The 13,774-nt window shown below is 52.7% G+C and overlaps 1 protein-coding gene and 1 non-coding gene across 8 annotated transcripts in view; both read right to left on the reverse strand.

The window, feature by feature from the left end:
- Positions 1-13,774, reverse strand: part of COMMD7 (COMM domain containing 7) — a 79,699-nt gene that overhangs the window by 29,548 nt on the left and 36,377 nt on the right. Inside the window, exons 9-10 of one of the 7 annotated variants that reach the window (XM_070472529.1) lie at positions 6,940-6,997; positions 1,776-4,966 (exon numbers count right to left, since the gene is read on the reverse strand). The exons of 4 other annotated variants lie outside the window; for them this stretch is intronic. In XM_070472529.1, the coding sequence (XP_070328630.1) occupies positions 6,987-6,997 (11 nt within the window). In that variant the 3' untranslated portion in view covers positions 1,776-4,966; positions 6,940-6,986. Of the gene's footprint in view, positions 1-1,775; positions 6,998-8,068; positions 8,406-13,774 lie in introns of those variants that run through there. 2 more of the 7 variants (XM_070472528.1, XM_070472523.1) reach the window with 2 other exon arrangements.
- Positions 7,820-7,892, reverse strand: TRNAG-CCC (transfer RNA glycine (anticodon CCC)). Its single transcript has one exon. It is a non-coding gene; the product is annotated as a tRNA-Gly (tRNA).

Genomic DNA, 13,774 nt, shown 5'->3' on the forward strand with positions numbered 1-13,774 from the left:
TGGCCAATTAAAACCCACAGGACTCTTCACAGAAATGGTGGTGCCGCCTCCTCCTCCAGATCCTGCCGTGGTCGGCGTCCTCAGGATGAGAACACAGAATGGGGTGGTGACCTAGTGGTCCTCGCGTAGCAGGAGGTGGGGGTCTTGCTCAGGAACGGAGGCCATGTACTGCTTCTGTCCCCATGGCGGCCAGCACCCTGCAGGGGCGGCTGATGGCAGGGAGGGAGCACTGGGCACAAGGATCCTGGGGTGGCCTGTGCATCTGTGTGTTCCCACACGATGCCCCGTCGGCGCTGGAGAGAGGACAGCCCTCCCTGTGTCCTCAGCGGCCCCAGGCAGCAAGCCAAGACTCATCTGGAGGGGAGCTGAGTGACCCGTTGGGGTCCCATGCTGGTGAGCAGCAGAGCTGAGACAGACCCTGGGGAACCCCAGCAGAGCCCAAGTCCTCTGGGGCTGCCCTGGCATTTCCTGAGGGCCCAGGAAACGCTGCCAGCTGCCAGCTGAGTTCTCACGAAGCCTGAGAGCTCTGCAGCGTGGGGTCTACCCAGGCAGCAGGTTCCCAGCACCCCACAAAAAGCCCAAAGCCCCTTTCCAGCCCGTGTGTTCCGCTCAGAGCCACTGACTGCCTACTCCTGCTTCAGGGAAACCCTGGCCAACAGCAGGAGGAGCCCTCTGACCTAAGACTCCCGCCCCCATCTCCAGGTGGAGGAGTGTGGACCAGCTCTCATCCTTCCCCCAAACTCAGGCTTCCGTCTGACCACGGGCCTTCCCTGACCAACGAGGACCCAGGTACTGGACTAAAAACAGAGCCTCCAGAGTCTGCACACCATCCGGGGGGAGAAAAATGAAAAACACGTGCCAACAGGACTTCCCTGGTAGTCCAGTGGTTAGGACTCTATCTGCCAGTGCAGGGGACACGGGTTTGATCCCTGGTCTGGGAGGATCCCACATGCCTCGGGGCAACTAAGTCCATGCGCCACAACTATTAAACCCAAGTGTCCTGCAGCCCATGCTCTGCAACAAGAAAAACCACCGCAGTGAGAATCCCATGCACCACTGTTTGTGGCAACTAGAGAAAGGAATGAAGACCCAGCACAGCCAAGAAGAGAAAAATGCTTAAAAAAAAGACAACAAACATGCAGACAGAAGGGTTCTCTGTGGTCCCGCAAGGAGGCATGTGGTCAGGCAGCAGGGGTGGGGCTGGGGCGGGGCAGCTGAGAAGGGGGTGGAGAAGAGCTTCGGGAAGAAGGATCAGGGGCTGGGAAGAGCTTGGCGCCCTCCAGGAGCTGAAGCAAAGCCAGCGCGGCTAGAGCGGCGCAGTGCAATAGGAACAGGATGTCAGCCACACGTGCAATTTACAATTTTCTAGTAGCCACAGGAAAAAAAGGAAAAAGAGGGAGTTGGTATGGGGTGTTTTGTCCAGGCTGGTTCCACCAGTTTCCTTTAAGATCACACTGACCTTGGACCCAAGGCTGCCTTACAGAGTACTCAGTGTTCCCCAAAATACACTTTTCACAACAGTCTTAAAGTTTGCAGCAGAAGAATTTAAAGTTCCTTCAGCAACAAGTGCACCTATTACCAATGGTGGAACAGAGATAAATCCCGCGCAGACAGCTGGAAATGCTTTTCCAAAGCATGGTTCAGAACCACTAATTATTCCTAGAGGTTTAGAGATCATGTTGGAAGTTGTTATGCTACTTGGAACACACAATTACCTTTCAGAATAAATACCAGTATTGTTGTTAAAAAAAAAAAAGTAAAAAGAAACAGGTGACTTTCATTTTAATAATGTATTTTATTTAACTCAATATATCACAAATATTATCATTTCAACATAGAGTCATTATAGAAATTATCATTATAACCCTGTGATAGACATGTAACCCTGTCTTAACAGTTGCCTTCCTCCCAGGAAGAGATCTGCACAGTTGCTATTTAACAAAGTCTACAGGAACTCAACCAGAAACATTTTGCCAAAGGCCCAGAATTGAAACGGCTGCCACTTTCTGTATCTCAAAGAATCACTGCATTTCTGAGCAAGAAAAGATAGATCTTCTAATGCTCAATATCATCTAGTGATGAGGTGATCTCTGGGATCAGCCTGCCTGCTCTTGAATCTCTGCTGTCTTTCTAACTAACCGTGTGACCTTGGACAAGCTAGTTGACCCTTTTGGGCTAGTGTTTCATTATCTGTATTCCAGAGGTATCATAATCTCTACCTCTGGGGGTGACTGGGAGGAATAAATGGGTTTATACCTATAAACGCAGCGAGCAGACTTCCCTGGTGGCACAGTGGCTGAGAATTTGTCTGCCAGTGCAGGGGACACGGGTTCGATCCCTGGTCCGGGAAGATTTCATATGCTGCAAGGCAACTAAGCCTGTGCACCACAACTACTGAAGCCCACACACCTAGAGCCTGTGATCCACAAGAGAGGCTGCCACACTCTTGTGAGAAGTGAGAAGTCTGCACTGCCACGAAGAGTAGCCCCTCGCTTGCTGCAACTAGAGAAAGCCCAAGCACAGAAATGAAGACCCAGTGCAACCAAAAAATAAATAAAATTTCCTAAAAATGAAGTGTGCGATTTAAAAAAAGAAAAAAAGGGGCTAGCATAATGCCTGACACATATGAGGCACTTATTACACATTATCTATTATGATTGTTGCTGTTATTACTAACAGATGAGATGACTAAGGCCAAGGGACAGGAAGGGACCTGCTCTGTGTCACGGAACAAACCTGCAGCCAGGCAGGAAATAGAATCTAAACTTTCTGATTTCTGGCTTCCAGGTGGAAATGCTGGTCATCCCTTTGTTCAGACAGTTACCGTGTTCTCATGTGCCAGGTGCCATGCCGGCCGCTGGTGGAGACACTGAGATGGCACAAGCTCCATCTCTACAATATCAAGGCTTTCCAGTTCAGAAGGAAAAGAGCTCTTTGTCAGCCAACCTGGACTACAGGGGGAGGGAGGTTTTGTTCAGTGCAGGCAGAGAGACACATGCTGATAACAGGGCAGTCAGAACAGTGCTGGCCCGAGAACTGGAGACCCCAGGCCGGGCCACCTCTGCCTGAGCCTCTCTGTGATGCAGGCAAAGGGCTTCGCCTCTCTGATCTCGGCAGCCCTGGCTGCAAGGCAGTGAACAGATGTTAATGAGCACCTCCTCTACAGAGCTGTGAACTCCAAAGTGCTCACAGTCTGAGTGGGGAGAAGGAATGAACAGCCAGTCAGACTGGGATGTGGCCACCAAGAACAAGGACCCTTCCTACGGTCCAGATTTTCTGGAACCTTGCTGACTGACCCACTCTTTTCATAAAAGGCATGTGTATACTGGACCAGACATCCTAGTTTTTAAAATATAATTAGTCATGATAATAAAGTTATGAGAATCTGGTTCACAGGATTTCACAGACCAGTAACATTTCTAAGGAAACCTTAGGGAACTGTCCAAAGACTGAAAATTTGTTATTCTGCCAAAGAAGGCCCTTAAAATCAAACAACGAATGGTGCTGGGAAAACTGGATTTCCATGTGCAAAAGGATAAAACTGGACCCTTATCTTCCACCATATACAGTCAACTCAAAATGGATTGAAGACTTAAACACAGGACCTGAAACTATAGGACTGCTAGGAGAAAATATAGGGGAAAAGTTTCATAACATTGGTCTTGGCAATGAGTTCTTGAGTATGACACCAAAAGCACAGTCAACAAAAGAAAAAATAGACAAGTGGGTCTATATCAAACCAAAAAGCTGCTGCGCAGCAAAAGAAACAATTAACAAAAAGGCAACCTTACAGAAAAAATTTGTGAGCCATATATATGATCATCTTCCAGGTGGAGCTAGTGGTAAAGAACCCGCCTGCCAATGTAGGAGACATAAGAGATGTGCTTCGATCCCTGGGTCGGGAAGATCCCCGAGGAGGAGGGCATGGCAACCCACTCCAGCATTCTTGCCTGGAGAATCCCATGGACAGAGGAGCTTGGCGGGCTACAGTCCATGGGGTCGCAAAGAGTCAGACATGACTGAAGCTACTTAGCACATAGCACTCATATATTATAATAGATAAGAAACTCCTACAACTCAATAGCAAAAACCCAAATGACCAAATTTAAAAATGGGCAAAGGGGGGCTTCTCTGGTGACTCAGTAGTAAAGAATCCACCTGCCAATGCAGGGGACACAGGTTCAATCCCCGCTCCGTGAAGATCCCACATGCCTCAGGACAACTAAACCCTTGCATTTCAACTACTGAGCCAGTGCTCTAGAGCCCAATTTCCTCAACAAGAGAAGCCACAGCAGCCCATGCACCACAACTAGAGACTACCCCCCACTCGCCGTAGCTGAAGAAAAGCTTGTGCAGCAACAAAGACCCAGCCACAAATAAATAGATAAATAAAATAATAAATAAATACATCTTAAAAAAATTCAAAAGGCCCGAACAGACTTTTCTCCAAAGAGACCCCAGATGGCCAACAAGCATGTGAAAAGTGTACAACACACCTTATATCAGGTAAATGCAGATCAGAACCACAATAAGATATCAGCTCACACCTGTTAGAATGGCTATTATCGAAAAGACAAGAGTTAACAAGTGTTGGAGGATATAAAGAAGGGAACCCTTGGGCACTGTTGGTGGGGATGTAAAATGGTGCAGCTGTTAGGGAAAACAGTATTGGGGTTCCTCAAAATAAATTAAATACCATGTGATCTAGCAATCGCACTTTTGGATATATAGCCAAAAGAAGTGAAATCAGGATCCCCAAAACACATTTGCATTTGACTCTAACATTGCAACGGAATTGGAGATAACCTACATGCCCACTGATGGATGGACGAGAGTGAAGAAAATGTGGTGGGACCTCCCTGGTAGTCCAGTGGTTGGGAGTCCACCTGCCAATTCAGGGGCTTTGGGTTCAATCCCTGGTCCAGGAGGATTCCACACGGGCAACTGGGCTCGTGTGCCACAACTCCTGAGCCAAAAATAAAGAAACAAGAATTTTAAATAAAGTAAATAAAATGTTTAAATAAATAATTGAAAGTTGCACATTACAAAAAAGAAAATGTGGTGGACACATACAACGAAATGCTCTTCAGCCACAGAAAAGAAGGAAATCCTGTCTGATGCTAAATACCAATGAAAACTTGAGGACATGCGAAGTGAAATCAGCCAGTCACAGAAGGACAAACACTGTATGATTCCACTTACACGAGGCACCTAGAACAGTCAAACTCATAGAAACAGAAAGGAGAGGGGTGGTTGACAGGAGCCGAGGGGAGGGGAATTGCTGTCAACGAGGGTGGACTTTCAGTTAAGCAAGAGGACTAAGTTCTAAGGATCTGTTGTACAGCACTGGGCATCCAGTTAACAATTCTGGGCCATACACATAACAATTTGTTACAAGAGCATAACTCATGTTATGTCCTCTTCAACCACAATAAAAAACAACCACCACCAAGTACCTTCTGGAAAGGACATCAAAACACCAAAAAAAACAGGAAGGCTATCATTTCAGACTGAAGAATAGTCCTTCAAATTAAGTAGCCTTAGTTCTGTGGGGGAAATGAGCCACGGCGTGGGGGGTGTGTGTGTGGGGCTTGCTTTCCATGTCCTCCCTATTTCTCATCACACCAGACCTTATGTCTGGAAGTCTAGGGGAGGAAGTCATTGACTCTTCCTTCTCTGATCACAGCCCCACCCTCCCCTTCTTCCTTCAAACCACCAGCACTTTGCACACACAGTTCTAGAAGAATATTTCTCTCTTTTACTTGGAGCTGACCCTGCATCTTCCCATTGGGCTGTGAGCTCCGAAGGGCAGGGTGCATCCTGCCCTTTGTTCTGGTCTCCCCCCAACCCATCTAACTAGCCCTGGCATCACGTGGGGGCCTGGCACACACTGTTGGGTGAAAAGGGGATTCTGACTAGACCTGGGGAGACAACGCTGGCAGCGGGCCCAGGAGACCCAGGAGGACTTGGGAAGGGAAGAATGGAAACCATTTGGAAGGAGTGTCCATAAAAGAAGCCCACCCCCAGCACCAAGACCCCTCTGTCAGGAGGGCTGGGTACCTCTCTGTACCCTCCCCTCCAACACCTCTCTTTCCCCTAGGGAGAGGCAGAGGGGAGGGGGTGGGGAGAAGCCGTGGAAAGAGTCCTTTCTGATAAGGCCCAGGGCTGGGACAAATGGCAGGAAGAGGCTGACCGGGCCCTGAGAACCACAGACAGCTGGGAGGTAGGAGGCCCCCCCACCGCCGGGCCGTCCCGCTGCCTCCGCCCGCTCCCCTCTGCGCTGGCCGAGGTGTCCTGGCCCCAGCAGCCAACCACAGGGAGAGCAGGGGGCGGAAGTGGCCGGCTCCTCAGACCTGGCTGCCGGAGGTGGGCTCAACGGCCACAGGCTCCCCACATGGCAGCCCCCGCAGGTTCCCCAGGCCCAGGGACCCAGGTGGGGCTCCAAGGGACATGTGACGGACAGATGGTGGCTTCTGAAGCACACGCTGGTCTTTCTGCTTGATTTTCACTAGGTCACCCCCTCCCCTGCTTAAAATCCCTCAGTGACCCGGTGCCCTCAGCATGAGGACCAGCTGGCCAACTCCAGGCTCCCCTGACCCTGCACTCATCTGTGCCGCTTGCCCCACCGTTTGGCTCCGTTTGCACACGTGTGTTTATTTGTGAGATTCTTCCAGTGTGCACGGACATGTCTGCTCTTGCTCCTGGGGCGTCCCCTCCGTGGTGCAGAGGGCCTGGCCCTGGTGGCCACGCAGCGCTGTTTTGCTGGTAGAATGAATGAAGAAGCTGGGGAGGAGGGTGGGGTCGTGGAGTAGCAGAGGGTCTGGAGATCAGGCAGGTTTGGGAAGACCCATGAGCTGTGCAAGCTTGGGCAGGGCGCTGCCTAGCCAGCCTCTTCCAGCCTTGGCTGGTTCAGCTGTGAATGAGTCTCAACACACCCACCTGTGAGCACAAAGCAGGGTCTTCGCTGTTCAGAGAAGACGGTTTCCTTACTTTGTTTCTTTAAAAAAAAAAAAAAATCCAGCCCTTTCATTTTATGGCCAGGACACATGGCGGAAGTGACCCACCTGGTCTCATCTTGGTGTTTATGTTAATCTGAACTAAACTATTTTGGAAAGAGACTTAGATGTTACCTGCCCACATGCAAAATGCTAGCATCTACCAACCCAGCCCTGGGGCTTCTAGGAACTTGTCCTACAGAAGATATGTTGTTTTTGGATGTATTAGTCTGGTGTTCAGAAAAAAGCACACAACTTTGCTTTGTACTTAGCCGCTCAGTCCTATTTTTGGGGATCCCATGGACTGTAGCCCGCCAGGCTCCTCTGTCCATGGGGATTCTCCAGGCAAGAACACTGGTTCAGGTTGCCATACCCTCCACCAGGGGATCTTCCCAACCCAGGGACTGGACTCAGTTCTCCCGCATTGCAGGTGGATTCTTCACCAGCTGAGCCACCAGTGAAGCCCAATAGTAAAGGAGTGCATCCTTAATAAAGAAGAAAAAAAGCAAGTGGGAGAACTTTCCGTGATTTTAGAACTGACCACCAGAGGGCGCCTTTGAGTCAGGGGTCCGTCAGGTTAGCCTGCAGTGCTCCTGGATTTTTTTTTTGGGGGGGCGGGGGGTGGCGGGGGCTGTTCCACACGTGTAGGATCTTAGTTTCCTGACCAGGGATCAAACCCTAGCCCCATGCATCCCTATATTGGGAGCGTGGAGTTTTAACCACTGAACGACCAGGGAAGTCCCCAGAATGCCTAGATTTATTTATTTGTTTTTAAAATATTTATTTGACTATATCAGGTCTCAGTTGCAGCATGTAGGATCTAGTTCCCTGACCGGGGAGCGAACCCAGGGCCCCTGCATTGGGAGTGCAGAGTCTTAGCCACTGGACCACCAGGGAAGTCCCAAGTGCCTGAACTTATAGGACAAAAATGACAATACCCAGCCCACCTCACAGGATGTGCCAGTGTCACTCCATCCCACCTTCAGAACTTTTGTTACAGATGGTATCTATGTCTGCCCTTCCTCACAAAAAACGCCCCTTACCAAAAAAAGAACAAAAGAAAAAAAAGACAATTTTAACTCTTTCATCCTTACATTGTTCTTCTGGCTTTATTTCTCTCCAGATCTTCATCTCTCAAAGCTTGCTGTTGTGGTTCAGTCGCTCAGTTGTGTCTGACTCTTTGCAACCCCATGGACTGCAGTGTGCCAGGCTCCTCTGTCCTCCACTATCTCCCGGAGTTTCCTCAAATTCATCCATTGAGTCAGTGGTGCTATCTAACCACCTCATCCTCTGCCGCCCTCTTCTCTCAAAGCTCCTCAGTCAGAATTCAGATGGTTAGAATTTGGAACTTGACTTGTGCAATGTCGTCATGGGCTTTATGGCAAATGGATGCTACAGATCTCATTATTCCTGTGAACAGGTGGGGAAACCGAGGCTGGCACAGCCCATGCTGCACAACAAACAACAGCCCAGAGGAGAGAACCCAGATAAACTCAGATAAACTCAATGAGCTCAGCCCTGACCCCAAGCGGGGACCCCAGGCTTTCGGCTCCTGCTTAGCCCGCTAACCTCTCCTCTGTCTGCATTTTTGTGTTTCCATGTCCCTGGACGCAATCTCTCCTATCTGCTGGGAGCCTACCAATCATTTCTGTCTGCCACAGGTTTGGGGCCCTCCTGGTGGGCCACGTTTCCCCCCTTCCCCCCGCCACACCCCAGGGAATCCAGGCAAGGATTCCTTCCCTTGTCTGCATGGCTAAAATAGTCAGAGACTTCCCTGGTGGTCCAGTGGCTAAGACTCTGCACTCCCGATGCAGGGGTCCTGGGTTCGCTCCCTGGCTGGGGAACTAGAGCTCACAAGCTGCAGCTATGGGTTTGCAAGCCACAACTGGAAGAGGCTGCATGCTACAACTAAGACCTGATGCCACCAAATAAATAAATATTTTTTAAAAAGACTTCAACCCCCAGAGTCCTTCTTACCCGACACGCTCTCCTAGGAGCCCCTCTACAACGGCTGGGATGCTGGGCTCAGAGGAGAGGCTTGTCTAAGGTGAGCTAACCATGGCGTCCACCGCCCGCCCTGCCACCCGATGACAGGAAGTGAGGACGTCTCCTCACGGAACCCAGCCACCTACAAGCTGCTCCTGAGTTTCCAGGTGTCCAAAGGGCCTTCCTCCTGCCCCGGCCCCAAGGGCTCGGGGTGCCTCCTGCAGCATCGACCCTCTTGTTGCTGCTCAGATGCCAGGACACACCCAACACTCACTTCTCAGTCACACTGTGCATCAGGCACCCACCCTGAGGGCCACAGGAGTGCTCCTGGCTCGTTCAGGAAGCTAGTCTTTCAAGGAGGAAAAAAGCATGAAAAAAGAATCTTTTTCCTGGCCTCCAGGCTGCTTATTTACAATGACAGTTCATGAGGAACTGTGCTCTGAGCTGAAAAAAAAAATCCATTTTGGAAGAGGTGGGCCCTGGAGGAGAAGGAGGCAGAAAAGAAGCGGTGACAGACTCTAGGCTGGTCTCCCGCCTCCCTCTCTCCTCACTCTCACAGGGCGGCAGGAAGGCTTTTTAGCAACACAACTGTGGTCTTGTTGCTGCTGCTTCATTAAAATCCTTCAAGCTTTTCCCACCCTCCAGGAGCAGCATGGCGTGATGAGCAAGGCCCCACGGGATCTCGCACATTCATTCATTCATTTATTCAGCAAATATGCATTCAGTGCCAAGCTCTGGGCTAGGGAGACAGAGACAAGGGGCAGCACATAAACATACTGTCGGACTTGACGCAAGTGCCATAGGAACAGTGGGGCAGGGGAGGAGGCAGAGGCGGGGTGGTCAGGACAGGCCCTGGGAGGAGGTGACGCCTGAGCTGAGACGTGACTAAGGAGGAACAGTTAGCCCAGGAGGCCGCAGGAGGCCGGAATTTCAGAGGCAGTGATGGGGAGGCTGGCAGGACGGGACACAACAGGAGAAGCGGGGGCTAGATCGTGCAGGATGGCCTGACAGATGGGGAAACCGAGGCAGGCCCAGGTGACTTGCACACAGCCCTGCGGCTAGGTGGCTTCTCCCTTCCTAACTGCCCCCACTCAAGGCACGAACTCTCTGTTCAAACAGATCTGAGTCACCTGGTGCGGGCCGTGTGTCCACTTGGGGCTTCCCAGGGCAGGGCTGCACTGGCCGCCTCAGGGGCCCAGTGCCCTGTGTGTAGTAGATGCTCATAGCATTCGTTGAGTTGGATCTCGGCATCACATCTCCAGGATGCCGCCCAATGCCTGCAAAACAGCAGGGCCCTTGAGAGCAAGCATGCTGCGCTGAGGCTGCCCTGGCCCAAGTTGCAGCCCACAGGCAGAGTCAGCCACGCAGCGGCTGCATATGTGCCCAGGGGCCCTCCTGGCCCTCACTGCTTACTGCTAATTAGAGCTGTCATCATGATGCGGAGGCTTGGCGGGGCTGAGAGCATTGTGGGTCCCCAAAGAGCTCCAAAACTAGCCCCGCACTCCGGTTTCACCTCTAATCTGCATCCCAGTAAGCCCAATACTAGCTCACGTGTCAAGGGCAGAAGCCGGCAGAGTGGCGCTTCAGGATGTCTTAGGTGATTGGGGGGCTTTTTGGTTAGCCAGCTGCCCCCCTCTACCTTGTTGGTGCCTGGGGAAGAAAACTCCACCCCATGGGAGCAGGTATCCAGCAATCCATACCAGGTACCTCCGAGGTTTGGGGCCTTCTAGAAAGCTCATTGGAAGTGTGATGGGGGCAGGTTTATCAGCTCCGGTAGAGGAACAGAAAGCTCGGTTCAGGATGTGGCAGGTGTGAGAGGAAGAGGAAGTACATGAGCTGCAGTTGGGCTCCTTCCGAGGCCAAGGCTGTCGTCCGGGCAGCCCGCTGCTTCTCCCGGTGGTGGTGCGACAGTGGCCGCCTCACCTAGAGGAACCCCGGCGGAGAAGGCGCAGTGCAGAGAAGTCCCAGCGGGAGGCGCCCGCCTCCTGTCCTCCCTCTGCTGAGATGGTCCAAGTGTCCACCCACCAAGACTGGGTGTCGGCTGTGATGCATGGCCCTGGAATTCCAGGACTGTGCTGTCTAGGAGCCAGACATGGAAAGAAGCAAGTACAGTTCAGGTGTTCGGACGGAAGCCCCGTCAAGACACTGCGCGGTGAGGTGGAGGGGATGAGGGAGATGGTTGTCTCCACTCGGGAGCAGCAAGAGGGTGCTGGGCGAGGTGTCACACCAGCCACAATGACAGCCACCTCAGCAGGGATGGCTGCCACCGACGGGCTCACCGTGTGCCCCGAGAACACACGCTTGTCGTCATGGATTCCTCCCACAGTTCCAGAAGAGCCATGGCTCCCGTATCAGAGATGAGGAAACCGAGGCACAGAGAGGTGAGCGACTTGCCCACGGGCCCCCAGGCAGTAAGAGGAGGTCTGGGAGGAGGAAGTTGGCACATTGCTCCAGAGATGCTCCCCCAAGGTAATGGCGACAGGGCTTCCAGGTGCCAGTGTGTTTAAACCTGCCAACTGGTCCCATCTTATTGTCAGCATCACTAGCCACCCTCGCTACTCTGCTCATCCCGGCCTGACAGCCTGGGGTCTCTTCCCAGGTGTGACACGCAGACCAGACCAGGGGGCCAGGCTGACTCGGCCTGCAGACAAGCCTGGGAGGAGGGGGGTGACCTGGGGGATTCACAGTCCCTAGGTTTCCTCTGCCCTCCAGAGGCTGCCTGCTCTCCTCTGCCCCCACCGCCTGCATCAGTAGCCTGCAAATTGCCAAATGTTGATAATTACTGGAGGCCCCCAATCATCTAATCAACACCTGAGAGGGAGGAAGCAGGATGTGTGGGTGTGGGTGTGGGTGTCCTAGAGCCCTGGGCATCCTTCTGAACCCTGAGGATGGAGGCAGAACGGGGGTCCTGGGCCTGGTTCTCTGAGACCCAGGCAGGCCACGGTCACTGAAGCTTTCCAGGCCAAGCGGCACCTCTCCTTCCCTGAGCTGAGCAAGCCTCACAAGGAGAGTGGGAGGCCCACAGGGAGAGGCCCCTGTTGGCCATAGCTGGCCAGGACTCTCAGGCCAGCCAGCATCCAGCCTCTTTCAGAACTCTGGGCCTTGGCGAGGTGGTTTGAGGAGGAAAATGCTGACAAGGAGCAGGGATCTCAAAAGCATCTAGCTTAAATTTTCCCTGGTCCAGATAGGGTAACAGAGGAGCAGAGAAAGGTAGAGGTCACCCAGGATCACCCGGCAGTTTAGATGCAAGTCCCTGACTCCCCCATCCCTCACTTCTCACCAATAAGAGGGGCCCTTCCTCCCCATTCTCCTTCTTCACAGGCTTTCTCTCCAAAGGCAGGAAGTGCTGTGTAAGGAATGGCTTTGGACCTGGGCAAACTGGTTTGAAGCCTCACTCCCCCACTTAATTGCTGTATGACTTTGGGGGAATGCATTTCCTTCTCTGAGTCAGATTTCCTCATCTGTAAAATGGGGGAAATAACTACTTCTTAAAGGAAAAAGGGACTATCCTGTTGGTTCAGTGGTTAAGACTCTGTGCTTCCAATGTAGGAAGTGTGGGTTCGATCCCTGGTTGGGGGTACTGGCATCCCACATGCCGTGTGATCTAAAAAAAAAAAAGAGGAATAACTGCTTCTTAATGTTGTGGTGAGAATTCAGTGGAATAAGGTGTCTGTGGGATGGACCACTCCTCCCTGCCCCCTGGCTGGCCTTTCTGAGGCCCCCTGGGCCATCAGACACTCCGTGGACTTCCTCCCTGTCTCACTCTGTGATGGCAAACACACCCAGCCTCAGAAACACACGTTCTCTGCCCGGCCTTTCTGACAGGCCTGAACATCCTCCCCCGCTGGCCTCAAGCACAAGGCTTCCCTCTGGATGGTTTCTCTGACCCCGGGTGTGGGGGGGCGGTGGGGGGTGGCGGGGGAGATGCAGAGAGAGATGGACATCTCCTGAAAGAGAGTGCTCCCAGGGGCTGTAGCGGACTGAGGATCCTGGTTTTCTGAGAGCTCAGCCCCCACTCCCCCCATCCCCCAAGAGTCTCCTGACTGCGGGCGGGGGTGGGGGGTGCGGGTTGGGGGCGCGGCGGGGAGGGATTCCTGGGGAGCAGCCTTCACCCCCTCCCTCAGAGAAGGGCGCTAGGCGGCCAGTGGAGCTGAAAGCTGCTGACAGCAGGCCTCTGAGGAGGAATGTGGAGGGGAGGAGCGGGGAGAAGGTAAAGGAAGACATGAGGAGGAGAGATGAAGGGAGTCCTGCTCACCCCCCATGGCCCACCCCGGACAAGCTAAGAAAAGCTCTGCGGGCAGAACAACCGCCAAAGATGCACAGTTGCCCGCCCCAGCCCACCGAGCTGGGGGCCCTTCCTTCCCCCCAGCCAGCTGCCCCTGGCAGATTAGCATTCGACTCCGGAAAAGCAGGGCCCCCACACCAACCCATGGGAGGCTGCCAGCTGAGTCAGCCGCTCTACCTGTCAGGAAATCATTCATAAAATATGACACCTTCCCAGCGCCCAGCGCCTGGCCTCACCCCAGCCGCTGTCCCCCCTGCCCCCATCCCCACAACCACAGGGCCTCCAGCCCTCCCTCCCGCCACCCCCCAGCCACTCTGTACTCTTCTCCTGGGATTACAAGAAATAAGGCCAGTTCAGCCTCCATAAATCAGTATTTACTTATGGGTCGCCTGCCCTGGGGACAACAGCCCAACAGCTGAGTCAAGAAGAGCGACTACTTCACTCAATTACGAACAAAAGTCGGTGACACAGCTTCCAAAGGGTTTTCCACGTCATGGCCACGCGGGTC

The sequence above is a fragment of the Odocoileus virginianus genome, chromosome 9 (assembly GCF_023699985.2).
Source record: "Odocoileus virginianus isolate 20LAN1187 ecotype Illinois chromosome 9, Ovbor_1.2, whole genome shotgun sequence".
In the NCBI taxonomy this organism is placed as follows: domain Eukaryota; kingdom Metazoa; phylum Chordata; class Mammalia; order Artiodactyla; family Cervidae; genus Odocoileus; species Odocoileus virginianus.